The following is a 22,737-nucleotide window of genomic DNA, read 5'->3' as shown; positions in this document are numbered from 1 at the left end:
GTGATACAGTTTCTTCTCTACTGTTTTTAAGAACAGCACTTTTTTTTTCTCCCAGTTATGGGATTTTGAAGACTCTAAACACAGATTCTTAAAACAAACAAATATAGACTTCGTTGTTTTTTTTGAAAGACTGTACGGTGCATCGAAGACCATTATAAATCTAGTTCAGATGAGGCTCTGTATGCTCAAGAGAACTGGAGAAAAGAAGGATTTATAGTATCATGAGGAATGCTGGGCTGGCAGCAGAACTTACCACCCACTCCAAATTAACCTTTTCCTTCCTGTTGTGAAGACCAGTGGAGATTCCTCAGGGGTTACTTTAGGGCTTTATGTGGAACCTCTTGGCTGTGTTGGTGTTTTTCCTTCTACAAGTGTGTCACCTGCTAGGGAGCATCAGTATCTCTCTCACCATCAACATTTCCCTTTTCAATGATCCTCCTCTTGGCATACAACGAAACAAAACAAAAAACCTCGTAGAGCTCAGTCTCCACTGGCCTTGTGGCCTCTCTGATCAAGAGGATGGCTGATATACTGGAGATTCAGAGCTATTTTAGAGAGAGCTCATTGGGCCAGGGTTCTAACTGATCTTGGGAATAATCTTTATTTTTATTTCTTTATTTTATGAGTCATGGGGCTTGAACTCTGGGCCTGAATTCTTCAGCTCAAGGCTAGTGCTCTACCTCTTGAGCCACCACACCATTTCCAGCTTTTTCTGTTTATGTGGTGCTGAGGAATCGAACCCAGGGCCTCATGCATGAGGAGGAAAGCACTCTATCACTGAGCTACTTGCCCAGCCCTCTAACTGATCTTGGAAGGACACAGGCTGATATATATATATATATATATAATATATATATTCATATATATAATATATATTCATTGTTTTCTTCGCCTCCCTCCACCCCTCCCTCCTTCTCTCTCTCTTCTTCCTTGACTTTGATTTCCAAGCCCTGCTTTCCATACACCCAGAAGGAAGGTCTCACTGGTCTTGAGGTGGGAAACGTAAGTTTCAGTTTTAACTTTTGCCAAACAATTCAGCTAAGAGAGCCCCGAAAAAATTTTTGTTTTTACATTGCCATTTTTCTAATCAATCATAGTCCCATTATTTTTTAAAAATTTTATACAAATTTCTCTCTCATAACTTATGCTAACAGACTACCTTTACCAATGACTAAATATCAAGTGATATAAATAGGTCCCTATTTAAATTTGTACTGATTTACAGATATATTTCTTTTTTTTTTTTTTGTCAGTTTTGGGGCTTGAACTGTGGGCCTGGGTGCTGTCCCTCAGCACTTCAGCTCAAGGCCAGTGCTCTATCACTTGAGCCACACCGCCACTTCCGATCTTCTGAGTGGAGATAAGAGTCTCATAGGCTTTCCTGCCTGAGCTGGCTTTGAAGCATGATCCTCAGATCTCAGTCTTCTGAATAGCTAGGATTACAGGTGTGAGCCACCAGTGCCCAGCCAGATGTCTTTCTTATACAGATGTATTTCTAACATCCGAGCCTCTTAATTACCAAAGTGGCAGTCACAATGCAGAGGGGATGGCACTCAGGTATACCTAATTATCTTTGTCCAAAAATGACAGTCTGATGCAATTAGGAGGATACAAATATAATTCTGAGAAAAGACTATCATTCCTAACAACTTTAATTTGGAGGACACCAGCTAGCATACAATTTTAATCAGTAATTAATGTTACCAGGATTTCTTTTTTTTTTTGAGGGGGGTCCTGTCGTGGGGCCTGAACTCTGGGCCTGGGCGCTGTCCCTCAGCTCTTCAGCTCAAGGCTAGCACTCTACCACTTGAGCCACAGCGCCACTTGTGGCTTTTTTCTTTTTGCTTATGTGGTGCTGAGGAATCGAACCCAGGACCTCAGGCATGCAAGGCAAGTGCTCTACCACTGAGCCATCTTCCCAGCCCCTGTTACCAGGATTTCAACACATATTCATACTCCTCTTGTCTCCTCCTTTAAAACTCAGCAGAAAGGTTATAATTTCCTACAGATTCTGATCTCAGAGAGACTGGTGAGGGGAAAGCTTAGAACATCATATGAAGGAGAAGGGAAGAAGACCCATCCTGGATTTCTGAATTCTTAACAATGCTTCCCGTTCAAACTTAATACTGAAGGACAGGACTATTACTCACCCCCACCTCCCACCCCCTACCCTGGCCCTGGACCTTTTCAGTTCGATTTTTGATATGATATGTCCCTTTTTAATGTTAAGAGCTATAAGCATCACCCAAAATATTCTGACCCTTGTCAGAATATAGTGTGTAATGTTAGTTTGATAAGTAAGTTTATAGTTAAAATTTACAATCAGTTCATGAGAATGGAGTCCATGAGTATGGAGATGTATCTCTAGTCATTTAGGCTATGTAGGGTTTGTTTCTGGAAGGACTCATGGAAACATTCCTTGAGTTCTTACACATTCCTAATTATTTTTCTGTGGGCTTCATAGTTGAAAATCACTTTGGCTTGCTATAAAATACTTGGTTCACATTTTTTGGGTCTTTAATCTGCTTTATTATCTCCCAGAATAAAACTGTGCTAATAACAATAGACACATGAAGAAATGTTCAACCTCTCTAGCCATAAAAGAAATGCAAATCAAAACAACATTGAGATACCACCTCACCCCAGTTGGAATGGCTATAATCAAGAACTCTAATAATAACAGATGCTGGAGGGGATGTGGACAGAAGGGAACCTTACTGCATTGTTGGTGGGAGTGTAAACTTGTTCAACCACTTTGGAAAGTAGTATGGAGGTTCCTCAAAAGACTCCATATAGAGCTCCCCTATGACCCAGCAATCCCACTTTTGGGCATTTACCCAAATGTTCACAAACAAGACCACACTAAAGCTACCAGCATGACTATGTTTATTGCAGCATTATTTACCATAGCTAATATATGGAACCAACCCAGATGCCCCTCAGTAGATGAATGGATCAAGAAAATGTGGTATATATACGCAGTGGAATTCTATGCCTCCATCAGAAAGAATGACATTGCCCCATTTGTTAGGAAATGGAAAGACTTGGAAAAAATTATATTAAATGAAGTAAGCCAGGCCCAAAGAAACATAGGTCCCATGGTTTCCCTTATTTGCAATAACTAGTATATGTCTGAGTCAAGCAGAAAAGGTCAGATAAGGTGATGTTAGGGAAATGAACCCTAAGATATGTATTCAAATGTTTTTTTCTTTCATGCAATTGTTTCTAACACATTTATAAGATTATTTCTTTGTTGCCTCTCCCACAGTATAATCCCTGTTTTCACTGTATTTGATGTTGGTATAATTTGTGGAGGGGAAGGGAAAAAACAAATCGTTTAAATAGGGATACAGGTGAACCCATTGCAACAACGAGACGTACAAGTCATTATGTCAAAAACAAACTTTACAATTTTGGTGGGGGGGGAGGAGGGTGGGGGAGTGGGGTGAGGATGGGATGGGAAGGGGAAACAAAGGAGGAGGCTACAATGCTTGATAAGAAATGTACTCATTATCTTGCCCATGTAATTGTAACCCCTCTGTACAGTATTTTCACAATTAAAAAAATAAAATAAAAAATTGTGCTAATAAAAACTGATGATACATTTGATTTTTTTCCCCTTTAACAGTAGCTTGGTCTTCTTGATTATTCCCAAAGGATTTTGTTTTTCTTCTTATCTAGTGGTTTATGTAGCTACTGGCCTTTTTGTGATGCAGTCAAAATTTTTCAGGAGTTTTATTTACTTATGGGTTTTCACATCTATGCTGGTTCACTAATTGTTTTTCTGCAGAAACTCCTATTATACTTATGTTAGATCTTTTGAAAACCTACTTTTGTGTTTGTCACTTTCTATGAAATTATTTTTTCTTGTTTTTTTCCTCTTTATATACTTTTCTGCTTGCTTTCTTTTAAGGCAGACTTTGTTTACGCTCTCCCTCAGTTCTTTGGAATTTCTATTTTTTTCTAGGTTCTATCTAGCCTCCAACTTAAAAATTTTTTTTCTAGTTGTGATTTATATTTTCCAAATATTATATACTTTTTAAATTTCCTTTAAAAGTATTTGAATGTTTTAAACTCATTTCTTTATTCATGAGTATGTATTTTTCTGGCATAATTTTTTTTATTAGTTCTATTATATTTTCATTAATACAAAATTAGATTCCATGAGCTTGTAGAAGAAAGGGGTGTGTTAGGAGACCTTTTTCAGTCTCACATGTATGTATGTTATTAAAATATATGGAATATTTCTCTGAGATATATTGACTTCGTTTCCTTCCTCCAATGTTATCTGAGCTTTCTGTTTTCGTTCCCTCACTTGTCTGTGTTCTAATATCCAGACTTTTCTTGGATGTTTCTCATTATAGGGTTTTATTTGTAGAAATTTTGACTGTTTAGTTTTGTGGGTTCATAGGGCACGGAGTGTTTCAAGCTCTTTATTTTTGAAATATGTTTTATTGTTATTGGAGAGGTGATGTATGGAGGGTTACAGTTACATGAGTCAGGTAATGAGTACATTTCTTTCTGAACCATGTCTCCTCTTCCTTCACTCTCTCTCTTGGTTTTTCCCTCCCATCCCCACCCACAAGATGTATAGTTCATTTTCCACATGGAGAGTACCATAGTTGTATTTGTTCATGCTTTGCTTTACCTTTTCTGTGTTCCCCCTTACCATCCCAAAGACACACTAACAAGCAAGACAAAAGGAAAAGACAACAAAAACAGCACCAATAACAAAAGATCTCTTGCTTCCTTTTCTTAGAGTTCATTTTGTAAAATATTTTTATATGATCATATGCACATAGCTATTGAGCCTTTGTGATCCACTCCTGTGAATATCCTCCCTTGGTCTCACTATGTGAGTGTCTAGAGACCTGTATAATTTATCACATCCCTATGGTTTTTTTTTTTAACCATCCAATGTGTTAACTATTTAGATGTATAGGCACATTCTAGTTACCACAAATGAAGGAAACCATGCAACTTATGTTTCTTTGGATCTAGCTTACTTTGCTTAATATACTCCCCCACCAAGTCTTTCCATTTCCTTTCAAAGGATCTTTAAACAATGAAGCCTGCCCACTTTTTTGCTGATATTTTCAAACATGTCTGCTGCTCTTTCCAGTGTGTGTGTGTGTGTGTGTGTGTGTGTGTGTGTGTGTGTGTGTGTGTGTGTGTGTAAAGAGAGAGGGGGGAAGAAGAAGGGACAGAGAGAGAGAGAGAGAGAGAGAGAGAGAGAGAGAGAGAGAGAGAGAGAGAGAGAGAGAGAGAGAGAGAGAGAGAGAGAGAGAGAGAGAGAGAGAGAGGATGAACAGGAACAAGAATGTATGCAAAAGTTATGTGATTAATTTCTGGGAAGACCTCCTGGAGTCAGATCCTAAGCTTTACTTCCTAGCTATAGTAGCCTCAGTGAGAGGGTACATAACAAGGGGCACAGACATTGTCTGGATAGATTGGCAAGTATCACTTATCAAATTAAAAGTCTATAGAGAAAAATAAAATGATCAGCATTGCTTTTTTTTTTTTTTTTTTTTGGGTCCGGTCATGGGGCCTGAACTCTGGGCCTGGGCACTGTCCCTCAGCTCTTCAGCTCAAAGCTAGCGCTCTACCACTTGAGCCACAGTGTCACTTCTGGCTTTTTTCTTTTTGCTTATGTGGTGCTGAGGAATCGAACCCAGGGCCTCAGGCATGCAAGGCAAGTGCTTTAACCACTGAGCCACCTTCCCAGCCCTCAGCATTGCTTTTGAAAAGGGAATTTAAGTCTGTTTTGTGGGAAATATTGTACAGGAAGAAGTGTCAGTTAGACCAAGGAGAGAAAGTTAATAAAAAGGTTAAAAAGCATGCTGCATTTATTTCAATGTTCATTAACTCTAAATCCATGGACCCATAGATATATCCCAGTGATAATAACTTGGAATGACAGATCTAAATTTGAGTCCTCAAGCTACTGCATTACTAGACATTGATTTCTAACGAGGTATTGACTGACTCCAGTTGTTTTTTTCTGTATAATTGTAATCCTTATTTTTTCCTACTCTTTAGGCAATTGGAACTTTTCTATTACAGTACGAATAAATTGAAGCAAAGCATTGAAATGCTTTGCACAGTGTCTTTGACTAGTTTAAATGATTGTTGTTCTGCAAGGATAGGTGGAGATCCCTCTGAGATAGTAAAAGGGCATATAGCTGGTGCTGGTGCCTCGTACCTGGAATCCCAGCTTCTCAGGAGGCTGAGATCTAAGATCATGGTTCAAAGCCAGTGCAGGCAATAAAATCCATAAGACTCTTATCTCCAATTAAGCACCAGAAAAGCTGGCAGTACAGATCAAGTGGCAGACATTGGCCTTGAGCACAGAAGCTCAGGGGTAGTGCCTAGGCCTTGAGTTCAAGCTCCAGGACTGGCACATGCACGCACGTGCATGCGCGCACACACACACACACACACACACACACACACACACACACACACACAGAGGACACATGGTGATATCAGTTTCATATTCAGATAGAGTTTTCCTCTAATAATCATAGATTTGCCTTTTGCACAATGTACTTTCTCTTTAATAATAAGGCTTTTTAAAAAAAGTCATGCCTTGCACGCAGTAGGCACTAAATAAATACTTGACAACTGTTTTGTCTTCAGGGAATATGAGTAGCTCATTACATGTTTTAGATAATTGGTTCCAGGCTCTGGTGGGCCACGCCCAAGTTTGTCTTCATGAAGAGCATACTTCATCACATATATGTTCCACATCTAGGAGCTCATGCTGTTGCTAGATTTGAAGTTGCTACTTCATTTATCAGCATTCTCACAAAGATGCATAGACGCATCTGTAAACATTAATTTTCATGATGTTTCTGACTGATTGGTTCCATATCTTACAATTGCTTAGTCACCATCCATAACAGAAATAATCTACTTCCGTATTCCTTGTAGTATTTGCTCAGTCAATTTCTGTTGCTTTTGGTTTCTGGAGCATTGTTTTATTGACAACATACTGATATCACTTTTTTTCTTGTTTCTGTGTGTACTGGGTTATATGCTGTGTGCAATGCAAGGATGAATCTCACTGTAGTTTTAAAGAGCTGAAGAACTGTCCTGACTTAATTACTAAAACCTAGATACTTTTAGACAAAAGAACCAGGACAGAATTGTGGAAGGTCAACTAAAATAACAGAATGAGGTTGTACTTTACCTCCAGGTGATGCTGATTTCCTTGGATATATGGACCTCACTTTGAATGACAAGGCGTTAGGGCAAATGTATGTGTTTCTCAGACTTGTAAAAACTATCAAAACATCCTTTTGGCTGGGTGCTGGTAGCTTGTGGCTGTAATTCTAGCTACTCAGGAGGCTGAGATCTGAGCATTACAGTTGTAGCCTGGGTAGAATAACCTGATACTCTTTAATTAACCACCAAAATCTGGAGGTGGAGCTATGGTTTAAATGGGAAAGCAGCAGCCAGAAGAAGAAGAAGAAGAAGAAGAAGAAGAAGAAGAAGAAGAAGAAGAAGAAGAAGAAGAGGAGGAGGAGGAGGAGGAGGAGGAGGAGGAGGAGGAGGAGGAGGAGGAGGAGGAGGAGGAGGAGGAGGAGGAGGAGGAGGAGGAGGAAGAAGAAGAGGAGGAGGAGGAAGAAGAGGAGGAGGAGGAGGAGGAGGAGGAGGAGGAGGAGGAGGAGGAGGAGGAAGAAGAGGAGGAGGAAGAAGAGGAGGAGGAGGAAGAAGAGGAGGAGGAGGAGGAGGAGGAGGAGGAGGAGGAGGAGGAGGAGGAGGAGGAGGAGGAGGAGGAGGAGGAAGAAGAGGAGGAGGAAGAAGAGGAGGAGGAGGAAGAAGAGGAGGAGGAGGAGGAGGAGGAAGAGGAGGAGGAGGAGGAGGAGGAGGAGGAGGAAGAGTAGGAGGAGGAGGAGGAGGAGGAGGAGGAGGAGGAGGAAGAAATCTAAGACAGTGCCCAGGCCCTGAGTTCAAGTTCCAATATCAGCACAAAACAAACATATTTCTGCCTTCCACCTAAACTTTTTTTGGGGGGTGGGGCAATCAGTTTTACAGAATAACTTGGATCTGTCAGACTATTTATATTGTATAAAAATAAATGAGAACAGATTTCTTATAGGCTTTACCTTCATTAAGGATAGATTACAAAGTATTTTTGTTATTAGGGTTTTCATTTCATTTCAAGTATTTTCTGAAATTGTTGCATGCTTTGCTTTTCATGTATCCCCCAAATTATTACAAGAATTCTTCACATTTTACATATGAAGAAATTGGGATTTGGACTTTTTTTGAGCCTCTACTAGGGCTTGAACTCTGAGCCTTGAGCTCTCACTTTTTTTTCTCTCAAAGCTGGTGCTCTCCCACTTGAGCTACAACCCCATTTCTGGCTTTTGCTGGTTAATTGGAGATGAGAGTTCATAGACTTTTCGTCCTGGGCTGGCTTTGAACTACAACCCTCAGATTGCAGCCCCCTAAGTAGGTAGAATTACAGGCCTGGGCCACCAGCACCTGGTTTGGGATTGAGGACAGTTTTAATATATAGTATGGTTGAGAGGAACTGAGGTTTGAACTCTAAGCTTTGTTTTTACACTGCAGTAAGTGGTCTTCCTAAGATTGTTTTCCTGGGAAATAAGCTTTTCATAAAGCTTTTAAACCTGTCTAATGGGACTCTTTAAAGTAGCTTATATGTTTACCTATCTGGCAGACTTTAGATAGTTTAGCTTTGTGAGTCTTTACTGGGTATGGACCCAGTGTTTTGTGGTGCTTACTATGGTGGTAGGTGTGTGTGTGAGTGTGTGTGTGTGTGTGTGTGTGTGTGTGTGTGTGTGTGTGTGTGTGTGTGTGTGTGCATGCTTATGGGCAGGTACATCTCTCCTTTCGAAAATAAGAAGTCTGGTAAGGAAATAGCTTACCCTTTCTAAAACCATAGACTGGAATGAGGGGGTTTCTATGTTTCTTCAAGCCCAAATATCCTATTATGATATAATGTTTTTGTTTTGAAGATGGATTGTGATGTAGGCTGGAGGTCGCTTGACAGAGCAAGTTGGTGGGTAGCAGTTAAAACATTTTCACCAGCAGATGGCACTCTAGCATTTCTACAGAACTCAATGCTTGATTGGCTTTCCAAATTAGAAATGAGGCTAAACTGGACACCAAAATATGAGATTACAGTGATCATTGTGATGCGAAATTACATGTGTCAAGTTACATACCCCATTCATACAAATTGGTCTTAATTTGCAATTCCTTATGCATTTCACAACACTTGTCATTTAATTCAGCTAGAATACTTATCAAATGGATATGCATTTGTTACTTTGTTCATTTTTCCAGCCAAAGTGAAGTTGAGGGAATGAATGTCCTCATTTATCTTTGGATAGTAAAGATACAGAAGAAAAGGAAAAGCATCTTTTGTGTAATCAGCACTCAAATATTTCCTCTGTTAATTCCCCAGAAAATAGGCTACGAATTGCTATCAAGGTAAGATTAAGTTAGTGAACCATCTGTACATGTGAGGCCTTTTGAATTATCTTTTTCTTTTAATAATCAAATGTGTTGGATGTTCTTGATGTTTTGTATCTTATAAAGTATGTTGTCTCACGTATGTGTTTCATTGCCACTGTTTTTTGTGTGTGTGTGCTATAGAAATCCTTTTTTGTGTGTGTTCCTTATACTATCATTGTATTTAAGTTTCATCTATATTGTTGTATGAATATTAAGTTTCTTGCTTCTAATAGCCATTCTTCAAAGTCTGACTTATTTATTTCCCTTGTGATGGACAGGTAGGTACTTCTAGTTGTTCACTATTGATTTCAATGCTTTACTAACCATTTTATTTAACTTCTTTTACAAACTCTCTGGGAGTTGTTTGGTAGTTTATGCTCAGTAGTGGTGAGATTGCTGGGTTTTAGGGAATGCACATACTTAATTTCGCTAAATACTGCCAGGTCACTCTGCAGAATGGCCTAGTCAGTATATCCACATTAGTATGCAAAAACATTCCCATTTCCTTCCATCTGCAATTAGTGTTTTCCAATATTTCAATTTTTGCCAGTCAGATGGTACAAAGAAAAACTAATCCATGAGTAAAAAAGGGATTAATTGGAAGTCTATTAAAACTGACAGGATGAATGAAATTTACTTGCACATTTTTTTTTTCCTTTGAGGATGGTCTCTTACTATTTGCATTAGGAACACAATAGGGGATCTCTCTCTCTATATATATAAACATATATGTATATATATGTACACACACATATATATCTCTTAGAATCTGGACTATTTAATTATATGAAACCTAAGAGTTAACTAAGTTGCGGTAATGAAGGCTTTGCCACCTAAATGTACTCTATAAAACCACTACAAATAAAGTTGTGTAGGCCTCACTTCAATTATTAAAAATCAACTCAGGTGATTTGTGTGTATGGAGGGGGAGACTTGAACTCAAGGCCTGAGTGTTGGCCCTGAGCTGTTTTACTCAAGACTAGTGTTCTACCACTTGACCCACAGCTCCACAGTGGCACTTAATTGGAGATAAAGAGTCTCGTGTACTTTCCTACCCAGGCAGACTTTGAATGGTGATCCTCAAATCTTAGCCTCCTAAGTAGCTAGGATTATAGGTGTGAGCCACTGGCTTCTATCTACTCAGGCAATTTTTAAACATGCAGCCAGGGATGAGAATCCATGACTGAGACTCCACAGTCTTTTCATTTCTACTTGGAAGGAGAAAAAGTGTGATTTTATAAGCATATATTAATTGTACCAAGGGGTTTCATTACAGTATTACTATTCATGCATTACTTTGGCCAAATGTATCCCCTTTGTACCTCTTTCTGATTTTCCCCAAAACAATTTTTAATGGGTTTCATTGTTCTATTTTCTATATGTGCCTATCATATTTACCTCTTCCTACCTCTCCTTTTGCTCTTTCCCTGCCATTGGTTCCTACCCCTAACTACTTTCCCTCCATTTCACACTTGGATTATTTTTTAAGGATTATTTTAAGTAAGCATAGAAAACATTATTTTATTGTGTTGGCCAGGCTTCACAAAATAGAAGGAGGAATTTAAAAATCTAAGTGTCTCATGGAAAGTAAACATTCTTCCTAAGAGGCATTTCTTAGGAATGCATTACAGCATTTCTAGGTGACCAAAAAGACCAAAAGGATTGAACGATTCCACTGAGATTTAAGGTTGCAAAAACTGAATATAATTGGCATTGAACGAAGGACTTGGATCTGCTTAGGTGAAGAGCAAATAACTCCAAAGAATTAGGCTTTTACATGTTGAGATGGAGGAGTCTGTTTGCCTGTCTGTCTGAGAAGTGTCTTAGCAGCTAATTTTGGTTATGTAGGAGTAGAGTGGCTAAGTCCTATGCCTTCTTTTACACGTATTTGTTCAAGTGTCATACTTACAAATTAAGCACATTAAGGTATCTTAAAGATTAAAATATCCCTTTAGCCTAGGGAACCAAAGAAAATGCAACAGCCGTGAGTTGATTTTGGAGGATGTAAAAAAGTTACTTGTGTTCAGGCACATGTGTTATTAGAGGCCCAATTTGCCAATGTTGAGATGAGTGTATTCAATATATTGAGATAAATATACATGATTTATCTATTTTATTTCCTAGAAATGATCTTCAGCATTAGTACTAAAAATTATCTAACTAGGAAAAGTGGTATATTACTGACCTCTGTGTACATACACCATTAAGGAAACAGTAGAACGTGTGAAAGGCAATTGGATTTTCCCCCTAAAACATTCAATAGTAAAGTCCTCATAAGAACAAACACACCAGAGTTATAACCTAAGTATTAGAAGAGCTGATTTTGGTTTCAAAGTTTTCAAGAACACAGTGTGTGAGTGTTTTGATTGTTTTCTTACTTGAATTATGAGAATTGAGTCTGTCTCCTCTGCTCTGAGCATAGAATGAATTAGTATACATGGAAGTTATGACTATGGTACTTTCAATATTTCTGCTTTTGCAGTGCTGGAATGACAAGCATGTGCCACTGTACATGTTTCCGATTCCTTCTTCAATTTTCCATATGGAACAAGTGATGCTCTTCCTCTTCCTTCCAGGTGTGCATTTGTCCTTGCTTGTATGTCTTGGAGCAGCACTATGGGAGACAAAGCAGAATCTGGCTATAAACACAGGGTGTATCAGTATCCTAGGCAGGAATGACAGGTATTGGTCTCTGGTGCATTTCCACTGGTCTCAAAGGAAGAGACTCAGTCCTTGATGCTAAAACAATAAACTGAGTTGGGTGCCTGTGGCTCACACCTGTAATTCTAGCTACTCAGGAGGCTGAGATCTGAGGATCATGTTTCAAATCTCGCCTGGCCAGGAAACTTCCTGAGATTCTAATCTCCAATTAAGCACCAGAAAAAAATGGAGGGGGGGGGGCAGCTGTGGCTCAAGTGGTAAACAGGCTAGCTTGGAGCAAACATTTTCAAGCTCTGGGTCCAGGCCCTGAGTTCAAGCCCCAGGGCTGGCACAAAGCAACAACAATAACAACAACAACAACAACAACCCCCAGACTTTGTAGCCAGCAATCTCCCTACTCCTGTTTCTAGTGAAAGATTTAAGAAGGCATATAAAACCCACTTTGTTTTCTTTCTTATTTGGAAGAGTCTTTAAAAAATGTTTTAGAATATGTGGGGTGAACTTGTTTGGTTATTGCGTAGAGTTGACATATTGTTTCAAGTTAACTACTAAGATATTCACATGCAACATTGTTCTTACCCCAGAAATCAATTAAAGTGGTGTATTTGTGGCAAGTGTGAAAGATACAGAATGGAAAAGAAAGGAACAAGTTGTACAATTATGTAAGATATTAGAATGTTTAATGCAGTTTCCCTGTATATAACCTTCTTGAGGTCTTACACCACCCTTAGATATTGTATGAATTTTATACAGTAGGTTACTAAGAGTTAGACCAGTTATAAAATTCACCACTGTACATTGAAACACAGGGTTTGAAGTGAGGAATCCCTGGGTCTCCATCCTGGGTTTCACTCAGTGTTACAGTGATGATGCTTAACAAGTGAAGCTCGGTTTCCTTCGCTGAATATCAGGTATGCTAAGGAGCTGTATCTACTAGTTTGAGAGAATCAACAAGGTGACATTTACATAGTACTGAGCATCATGCCTGGACCCTATGATCTCAGTAAATGGCACTCATCAGGACAAGTACACAGGCACTGAGTGATTACCACAATGTCTTCATGCTATGGAGGAAGGTACTTTTTTCTTCTTGGTATTAAATGTCTAGGTATAATTCTTTCAGAGACAGAAAGTGGATTGAGATATATTATATACATGGGTGGAACTATCATAATGAACCCCTCCATGGCTACTGTATGTTAATAAGAATAATAATAATGAAGAAATGGGCATAGAGATCCCTGGTGGCAGGCATGGAAAAAACACAATAAGAGATCATTATGGTCAAGGCACCATATAGTTTTCAACAGCAGTGTTCGTGGCAAAGAATTTGAGCACGAACACACTTTCTCAGAATTCCTGCTCACCTAGCCTAGTCCCATGTTGCTCACGAGTGTATTTTGACTTATCTGTGATAAAATAATAGAAGTAAAAATATAGTGATTTTTTCCATAAAGTTAAGTTTGTTCAGTTTAAATACTTGTTCTTTATTTTAATATGTTGATTCAGCTTTATTTTTTATTTTATTTTTTGTCAGTTGTGGGGCTTGAACTCGTGGCCTGGGCATTGACCCTGAGCTTTTGTGCTCAAGGCTAATGCTCTGCCACTTTGAGCTTCAGCTCCATTTCTGGTTTTCTCGTGGTTAATTGGAGATAAGAGTCTCATGGACTTTCCTGCTTGGGCTGGCTTTGAACTGCAATTCTCAGACCTCAGCCATCTGAGTGGTTAGGATTACAATCGTGAGCCACCAGCACCCTGCCAGCTTTATTTTTGAATGTTAAAGTGTTCCATCTTTTAGAAAGTAATAGTGATAAGTAGTTGATAGATTTTTTTTTTAAAAAACACTCTTACTAGACAAAACAAAAAGTTGGCAAACATATTTCTTTTCTTCCCTCGGACTAACATTTATTTTGAAACCGTAATCTAAGGAAATCACCAAATCAGTTTATCAAGTTTTTTTTTAATAGCTCTGGGAACTTAATCTTCTAATATAAAAGAAACTCTACAAAGTAGACTCTTCAGCAGACACTAAGCAGGGCATTTCTAAGGAGACATCCATGTAGTTTGTTGCTAATTGTTTATATTTTAATACAGAGATCCAATTCTTGTCTCCTAGGAAACTATAATTTAAGAAAACCTATACAGATTTTTGTCACCCAACATATAGAAAATAGCCTAGAAGCATCAATGAAATGTGTAGATTGATAATGAGCTACTAACTGTGTAATTTAGGGCTAGATGGGAGGTAAGCCCACAATGGGGGAGTGGTATAGAAAAAGAGTAGTTCTGGAGATCTATAGCCAAAGTCGACCAAAGGCTCCATGCTTGGATCATCCTGGAGTCAGCCAGGACTATCTGGAACTCCTTAAATGTTACTGATTTCCTTCCCCCGATGTCCCGAGGCTGGCTATGACTATAGAATTTCAATGGCTAGACTGGAGATGGTTTTCATCAGCAATTAAGAAAACAAGCACTTTGTTGGATTTGACTCAGTACCACATACATGTCTTGATGTAAACATTAAATGCTAATTAAAGCAACTGGCCCACCAAATTATTACAGAGCAGTTGAGTCAGTAAAATGGTAAAAATTCAGAATTGAGCAGATTCTTGTTCTACTCAAGTTCATCCTTCATCATAGAGAGAAGTATTGTTGAGAGATAATACTACAGACATCCATTAAATTAGAGATCAATGAATGTGGCTCTTAAAAGTGTGTTTACTTATAACCTAGGGAAAAGCTTGCTTAGAAGCCTTTGGAAAATCTGGATCACTATTAAGTTTATATAATTTGTTTTAATTCTGAATATAGCCAGTAAACTAATGGCTTTTCAAAATGAATGTTTTCCTGGAGGAGATGTCTAGGAAATTATTATTAACAAAGAAAATAAGTGATATAACAGAGAACCCAAAACAAAATTTACTGTGACAAATAAAAGTACTTAATTTTTTTCATATTCTCATTGTAAACAGTATATGATTTCAGTGTAATGAGCAGGATTTGATTTAGCATTAAAAGATTTCTCAGGTATTTATTAAGTACCAAAATGCCAGCATCTGATGATACAGATCTAATAGTCTTTGCTTACAAGTCTTTGTCACCATCTCTGGAAGGTGCTTAGTACATAATTAAAAATTACAGTAATTTCTACTGTAACTTATACCATCTCTTCCTTTCCTCCCATATTTTAAAGAACCTGGATGTGTTAGAAATTTTCAGGAACTAAACGCCATATCTAATACATACTGTTACAGCTTGATCAAAAAAAAATCACCTCTAAGTGATATGACTTGTTTCTTTCTCCTATAACCTCATTTCATGCAATTCTACTTCTAGAAAGTTCTTGGAGTGCTTTTAAGGATACATAACTATTAGATTTCCTGGTCATTGAAGTTGGTAGACACTCCTCAGGGAAAGATTACTCTGGTCCTTTTCAAGTTTGTTAATCCTTTTGGGTCCAGTGAAAGGGAGAGATATGGACTCTGGCACTTCCATGCCTAAGGAAAACTTGTGTTCTGTATTTAAGTCAGTTTGATACCAAGGAGGCCCTCAGATGCTCCTGTGGACCCATCCTGCATAAATTACTTCTCATCTGCAAAACAAAAGCTTTATTTTGTTCTAGAAAGAAGCTGAAAGTGGGTTCCAGTGGTGTGACTGCCCCTTCCCTAGTCCACCGCCTTAGGATGGGATCCAGAGCCACAATACCACAGCGATGATTGTGGATAGGCTTGCCTTGAGGTTGGGTGATGCACGCTGGGGCTCCTGAGTTCAGGAGCTATAAGCAACACATACACGCTGGGCTCTGACTCGGCTGAGTTTGAAGCCTCTGTAACATTCTGGTCCTCTCTGCCATTTTTCTGCAGGCAGGGTGGCATGGTGGAGCGGCAGCTGTGTCTTTGCTGTGGAACCAAGTGGCTCAAATGTGCACAGAGTCGCCCTTGCCTTAAGCCAAAGCCATTCTACATGGAGAAGGCCCAAGATCCTTAGGCCTGGTCGGCAGGAAGTGCCCAGCAGAGCAATGGCCTAGACTGGAACTTTTTGACGCTTCAGACACAGAAGCCTTTGACCTGTCCACTCCATTGTCCTATGGGATGTCAGAGGATGCTTTTGTGTGGCCAGTCAAAGGGGTGTGAGCTCCTCCTCACAGTCTCCTCTGCCCTCCGTGCCCTGGCAAATAAATAATAATAAAAATAAAATAAAACCATGGACCCTTTGCAACTAAACAAGAACAACCTTTGCTTTGCAGCTTCGGCCCAAAGCTAATGCTTCTTCCTTCTCCCCCTTCTCTCCCCCCCCCCCCCTTCCCTCCAGCATAGGACAAGCCTGATGCAGTCTGGTGACTGCACTGTCCTCCCCAGCGCCTCCCAGGGAGGGAAGTAAAAACAAGCCCCGTACCCCAAGACAATTCCCCCTCCCCCTCCATCCTGCCCCTAGAGGGTTAAATCAGGAGGGTACAACGCCACCCCTCCCTCCTACTTCCCGCCTCCCCCTCCACCCCTTACCTTTAAAAAAATGTTAAAAAAAAATGTCTGCAGTCAAATCTCTTAAAGGGGCGGTGCTGGTGAACAGTACTTTTGGCACGAGTTGCTGAGAAGGCTGGCTAGGGGCGTGAGTTCGCTCCACCAGCACCAAAACACTAAAAAAAAAAAAAAAAGGAAAAAAAGAGAGAGAGAGCTAACGAAAGAGAATGAGAGAGGGGGGGAAAGGAAGGGGGAAAAGGGGGGGGGGAGAAAGGCAGACAGACACACACTTTAGATAAGGACAATTAGTCACCGGCCAGACCCAGTAGGGAGAGAGGTTTAAATCAGAAGGATTTAATGAGGGTGCTCGGTGCCTTCCCCGAAGCCATGCCCTCCGGCAACTCCCGCCCCCCAGCCAGCCTAGCCTCCGTGGCTCTCTGCTTGGCTCTGTGGTTCCTTCTCCCCCTTTCTTCCCTAGCTGGAGACAGGAGACCCTTGTCTGTAGGTAGGACTTCAGGTTGGAAGGAAAAGACCCTGATTCTACTTGATGTGAGCACCAAGAACCCAGTCAGGACAGTCAATGAGAACTTCCTCTCTCTGCAGCTGGACCCCTCCATCATTCATGATGGCTGGCTCGATTTCTTAAGGTAAGGCAGGGGCTGCGATGGATCCTGGTTCACTTTGTTAAGTACCCTCCCTCCCTCTCATTCTCTTCCTATCCCCCCCCCACCCCCACCATTCCAAAGAGGGCAGAAGAAGGAGAAGAAAATAAGCCAAGTGGATCTCTTGCTCTGTCTTTTCTTGTCACTCGAGAGAGAGAAAAGGGAGACTTTTCTCCTCCTGGAATATTTGCTGAGAGGCTGTAACTGGTGATTGAGAAAAGCAATGTTTTCTATTAAGATGCACATGTCTGCCATGCAGAAGGCATTTCAGAAACTTATCAGTTATGACTGAAAAAATGTTGTGCTTACATATAGCCACAATTAGCCTCCCCTTCTTCTGTTAGAAGAAAAAAAAAAAAAGAACCAAGAGGTTTCAGGGCAGTTACAAAGTGAAGGGGGAAAAAATATCTGGGGCAACAAAGACCAGAGAGGAATGGAGTGTGCGTGTGTGTGTGTGTGTGTGTGTGTGTGGCAGAGAGCAAGTGTGCGTGTTCAATCGGGGATTGCACGAAAGTGGAATTTTCCACGCAGAGTGTCCACCCGTTGTCTCCCACTTTCCCAGACGGAAAACGAATTTCAGGAGAAGCTTGAGCGGTGGGCGAGTTGCTTTCGGAGTTAAAGAAATGATTTTAGATCCTCCGCTGTCATGTGTAGGCTGGAGGGCTTTTTTTTTTTTTTTTTTTTTTGCCAGGCGCTTTTTATAGACAAAATGAAATGCCTCCCCCGCCCGTGCCTCCTCCTTCAATCTTCTGCCATAACCGGCATCAGTTAGTTTTTCTTTAATGAAAAAACGAGCATCCTCGCTCAGCTCGTGGTGTACCTACGGGGAAGGGGGCTCTGCGGTTCTCAGGGGGAAGGTCCTGCGGTTGGAGTCCCGCACCGGCAGATGAGTAAAGCCGGGGGTTCCGATCTCCTTGGAATCTAATTGGATTCCCTTCCCCCCCTGGCTCCCCTCGTTATTTCTGTTCCACAGTCAGGCAGCCCCGATCCCTCGCCATCGGAGACAGAGTTGCACGGGTGGGGAAAAAACGTTCTCTGCAATATTAAATCCAAGTGTGGAGCTTTAAAAAAAAAAATCCCTCCAAACTGGAACCTCATTGTGGGCGCCTCCACCCGAGCCCCGAGAGCTCTCAGCCCCTTCTTCTGTCCCCGAGGCCGCGTCCGGGGTGCGTCTGGCGTGAGTTCTTTTTTTCCACGCTCTGCGGAGTTGGGAGTGGGGCTCTCCGGGGTGCGCGCGCCCCTGCGCCCTCCGCGTCTCGGGGTCTCGGCTCCAGCCTCCCGCCGGCTCTGCGGCGGCGGCAGGTAGCGCGGGGGTGCCCCGTGAAGGGACTGTACCCCAAAGACCGAGGGGGGACCTCCGCCGCTGCCGAGGAGGCCGTTTCGGTTCCCGCGGGTGCGGCTGCTGGGAGGGCGGGAACAGCTCGGCTCCTCCAGGATTCCTCTCCCCCCCCCTCCCCCCCAGCTCTCCCTGGCAGCAAGAGCGCGCCTCTGAGCTCGTCCCGACGTGGGGGTGCGACTGAGGGTTTTCAAAATGCGCACCCCACGTGCGTTGCACTCTTCCAGCTGTGCGTACCCCACCGGGTTTCCTTTTTAAAAATCAGCTTGTTCACGCTAAATACTTGCCTGCAGCAGAAAGAAAGAAAGAAAGAAAGAAAGAAAGAAAGAAAGAAAGAAAGAAAGAAAGAAAGAAGGAAGGAAGGAAGGAAGGAAGGAAGGAAGGAAGGGAAAGAAAGAAAGAAAAAGAATTCTGAGAAACAGCTTTGGAGGATGGATGTGTTGATGGTGGGGCGCATTGCTTTGGCTTCTGGATAGTTTGGAGATGCGCGTTTACCTGGGGTTAGACTCGCGCGGGGACTTCCCGCGCTCGGCCGGCCCACGCGACGCCCTGACTGCGCGCACCCTGGAACTCGGTCCTGGAAGTCCCCAGCCGAAGGATTCCTCTTCGAGCCACGGGAACGCGTCTGCTCTTCGATTCTCTCTAAATGTGTGTGTGGGAGGGGTGGGGGGTGGAAGGGGGGGCTCCGCTTCTCTCTTTCTTGAATCTCTTGTAGGATGCCAACTTCTCCAATTTCCTGGAGACTCAGAGCCCGAACCAGCAAAGCGTTAAAAAAAAAACAAACTTCCAGATCCCGGAACTCAGAGCGTGAACAGCGTCCGCTTAGTTTCCCCCCTCTATTCTTTCCCAAAGTAGCTGCCTTTGGCTTAAAAAAAATTCAGTGGATGGAAATCTTCAACTTGCATGGCTGTCTGTCCATGCAGCTGTTCCACAAGTTTGTTTTTTTCTCCCATAGTTCACCCAATGTCGCTTCCTCGCGGCGCTTCCAAACCGCCCCAAGTGGGCAGGAAAAAAGAAAGAAAAAAAAAAGAGCAAAACTCAGGGGGGTAGAGAAGATGGTATCTTTCTTGAGAGCCGGCTGAGTGATGGCAGGGACAGAAAAGCTCGCGCTTTGGCTGTGATTCTGGGGCGGTGAGAACTTCCTCTGGGCATCGCTCTGCCCGGGAATTTGGGAAGCGATCTAGTTGGTAGGAATGAAATGAAAAAGGAAGCTCTTACTGGGGCATGCAAGCCAACAAAGTCGGAATCTACTTGCCCTCGGGCGCTGGGGCCTGGTTGAAGAGAGCCCAGGCCAGGTTTTACCTGCGCCGTGGAGGTTACGAAGTTCCTGGGGCCAGGCAAGCCTCGGCCGCCGACTGGCTGCGTGGAGGTCAGGCAGCCGTCGGGAAGGCCGGCGGTCCGCGCCCGGAGCGGCTCAGCCGGGAGCGCTTTCCTGGCAAGTGGCACGAGCCCTGTGACCGCGCCTTGGCCCTAGCTTCGCAGCACAAGTGTATTCCAGTCTCCACACACACAGTGCACACACACGATCGCTAGGGTTTTGGAAATCAGTCTGTTGGGCATTGGGGTGTCTGTGGGAGGGGGGCACTGCAGGCATCGGGGCGCAGGCGGCAGAGTCCCGAGATGATGGGGGTGGGGGTGGGGGGGCAAAGCTAGGGAGCTGGGCGCGCGCGCACGCGAGCAACCCGGGGTCCGCACGGATGGAGGGGCGGGAGGGGTCGGCAGAGGATCTTAAGTCCGTGCCTGCGGTGCCCGGGCTGCTCCAGCCTTCTCCGGGGATCCTTTCCCCCTCTCTTTCTCTACCCCTGCAGCTCCAAGCGTCTGGTGACCCTGGCTCGGGGACTTTCGCCGGCCTTTCTGCGCTTCGGGGGCAAAAGGACCGACTTCCTGCAGTTCCAGAACTTGAGGAACCCGGCGAAAAGCCGCGGGGGTCCGGGTCCGGATTACTATCTCAAAAACTATGAGGATGGTGAGAAACTTGGTCCCCATTTTTGAAATCTGGGGACGGGAGAAAGCAGTGTGTGTGTGTGTGTGTGTGTGTGTGTGTGTGTGTGTGTGTGTGTGTGTGTGTGTATGTGTGTGTGTGTGTGTGTGTGTGTGTGTGTGTGTGTGTGTGTGTGTGTGTGTGTTGGTAGGGTCAGATTTGGAGGAGACCTTGATTGAAAGTTCCTGGAAAAAAAAAACCCGAGAGACAGCAGGCGAGGAGACCCACGATTCTGCACAAGCCCTTGTCCTGCCTGGCCGGCCTTTTGCTGGCGTTTTCCAAAGCCAGGAATTTCCAGGCAAAAACCAGGAGGTTAGTCCTGAGAAGGTGCAGGGGATGTCTTAAGAATATCCAGCCAGGTTCACAGTACTACTTAAGAGTCAGTCACATTTCATTCCAAAAGAAATTATAGTTACACGTGCCTTTGGGGTTTTCATATTTCCAGCCTTCCCAGGATAGAGCTAAGAGAGATTTAGCTTTTTAAAGCCCCCACTAATATTAGCAGGAATAATACTTCATAGATGGCTCTTTGTTGAGGAAAGCTTGAAAAAAAAAATCTCCGCAGTAGGGTCTTCCTCCCTAGCACGAACCTCAAGTTCAGTTTCAAAATGGCATTGCAAATGTCAACTTGTTTTTTTTTTGGGGGGGGGGTCTTTACTGCCAGAATCAGATGGAAGAGGTTGGAAAAGCCCAACTTCTATTACAGTGTGCAAGGCCAAACATTAGGTTTGAACAGTCTCATTTTTACTAGAAGAAAAATGAAAATGGTATTTTAACTTTCTGCCGTAAAAGGTTTAGTATTAAGATGGATGGATTTTGTGTGTGGTCAGGATAGAGGTAGGTGAGAAGTGGTGTATCTCCATCCACTGAAGCTGTTGAAGTTGGATGGAAGAGGTTAAGTGTCTATTCTTGAAGGGTTTTTCTCTTTTTCTGAGTAAGCTACCGTTTTTTATTCTTAAAGGGCTGGGGGCAGTTTTCAAAGTCCCTAAGATTCCCCGTTACATCTGTCTTTATAAATCAGCTGCACAAGGAACTGTCCTTGTATTTTCCTGGATGTTACTAGGTAGGGTTCTGGAGAGGTGTTGGGATCTATTTCAGGGGTGGTGAGGGGAAAAAAAATCTTTTTTCCCCCTTTTTATTTTTAAAGACATGCAAGACAGAGAGGGTAAGGCTTATGGCTTCTGGAGTTTGAAGCTTCATTAAGACGTACTCTTTTATAACATTTGCTGAAGAGTGGAGGTGTTTAAGACTAGACTTTTTTTCTTTTTTTTTTTTTTAAAGGTAAAAGCCATTGCTATAAAAAGGGAGATTGCAAGTAGATTCTGCTGTCATACAGCATAAAATACTGAAGGTAAAAGACAATCCTGAACAGCAGCGCAGAAGGTAATTTGACCCAGGGCCTTATAGCTCCCAGAGCCACTGTCAGCTCTGTGATCAGATACAAGAAAGGATATATTAATGGTTTTCCTGATGGGACAGTTCTTCAAATCTACTTAAACTGCTTCCTCTCTAGTTTGTAGGAAAACTTGTAAGAGCCTCAGGAATTTTTTTCTCAAGGGAGGGGGAAGAACATTTTAAGTTTTAGAAGTTGGCCCTTTCTCTTCCAAACTGTATCTAAGATTATATTACCTATTCATTAAAAACAATGCAATCTACTTTAAGTGAATGATACAATTTATTTCCTTTTGTCAAAGGAGAAGAAATGAGCATCACAGGGAGAAAAGAAATTAGCAGAGGCTATAATTTCATCGAAGTAAAGCAATTAGTAAGAGAAAACATCTGAAAAATCGTCTTCAGTTTTCTACCATTTCAGAAGTTAGTTCAAGATCAATCCTTTTTTTTCTTTTTCTTTTTCTTTTTCTGTCTGACTGGGGACTAAATGTCTGTAGGAATGTAGTTTTCACCACACTTGGAGAATAGAACTCTTCTATCCTGTTTTTTTTTTATTCATTTTTATTAGCATATATTAACAATAGAAAGTAATAGGTTCCATTATCATATCTTTGTACCTAAATAGAATGTATGTTGATTACACTCTCACCTACTAAACCTTTCTTGCCTTTCCTAACCTCCTTCCACAGGTTCCTTCTTGCCAAACAGTCCCCTTCTTCTTTTCATGATTTTTTTTTTAAGTCTAGGTTTACATAT

At 41.9% G+C, this 22,737-nt stretch overlaps 1 protein-coding gene across 1 annotated transcript in view; it reads left to right on the top strand.

Annotated features, from left to right (window-relative positions):
* The first annotated feature begins 16,895 nt into the window (after positions 1-16,895).
* LOC138826204 (inactive heparanase-2) overlaps positions 16,896-22,737 on the top strand; it is a 460,635-nt gene continuing 454,793 nt past the window's right edge. Inside the window, exons 1-2 of the mRNA XM_070021377.1 lie at positions 16,896-17,257; positions 20,417-20,574. Coding sequence (XP_069877478.1) covers positions 16,968-17,257; positions 20,417-20,574 — 448 coding nt within the window. The 5' untranslated portion in view covers positions 16,896-16,967. The remainder of the gene's footprint in view (positions 17,258-20,416; positions 20,575-22,737) is intronic.

The sequence above is a fragment of the Dipodomys merriami genome, unplaced genomic scaffold, assembly GCF_024711535.1.
Source record: "Dipodomys merriami isolate MVZ:Mamm:240054 unplaced genomic scaffold, mDipMer1.0.p SCAF_14, whole genome shotgun sequence".
NCBI classification, from domain to species: Eukaryota; Metazoa; Chordata; class Mammalia; order Rodentia; family Heteromyidae; genus Dipodomys; species Dipodomys merriami.
The sequence above is the reverse complement of the archived record's forward strand: the minus strand, read 5'-3'. Positions and strand labels throughout refer to the sequence as shown.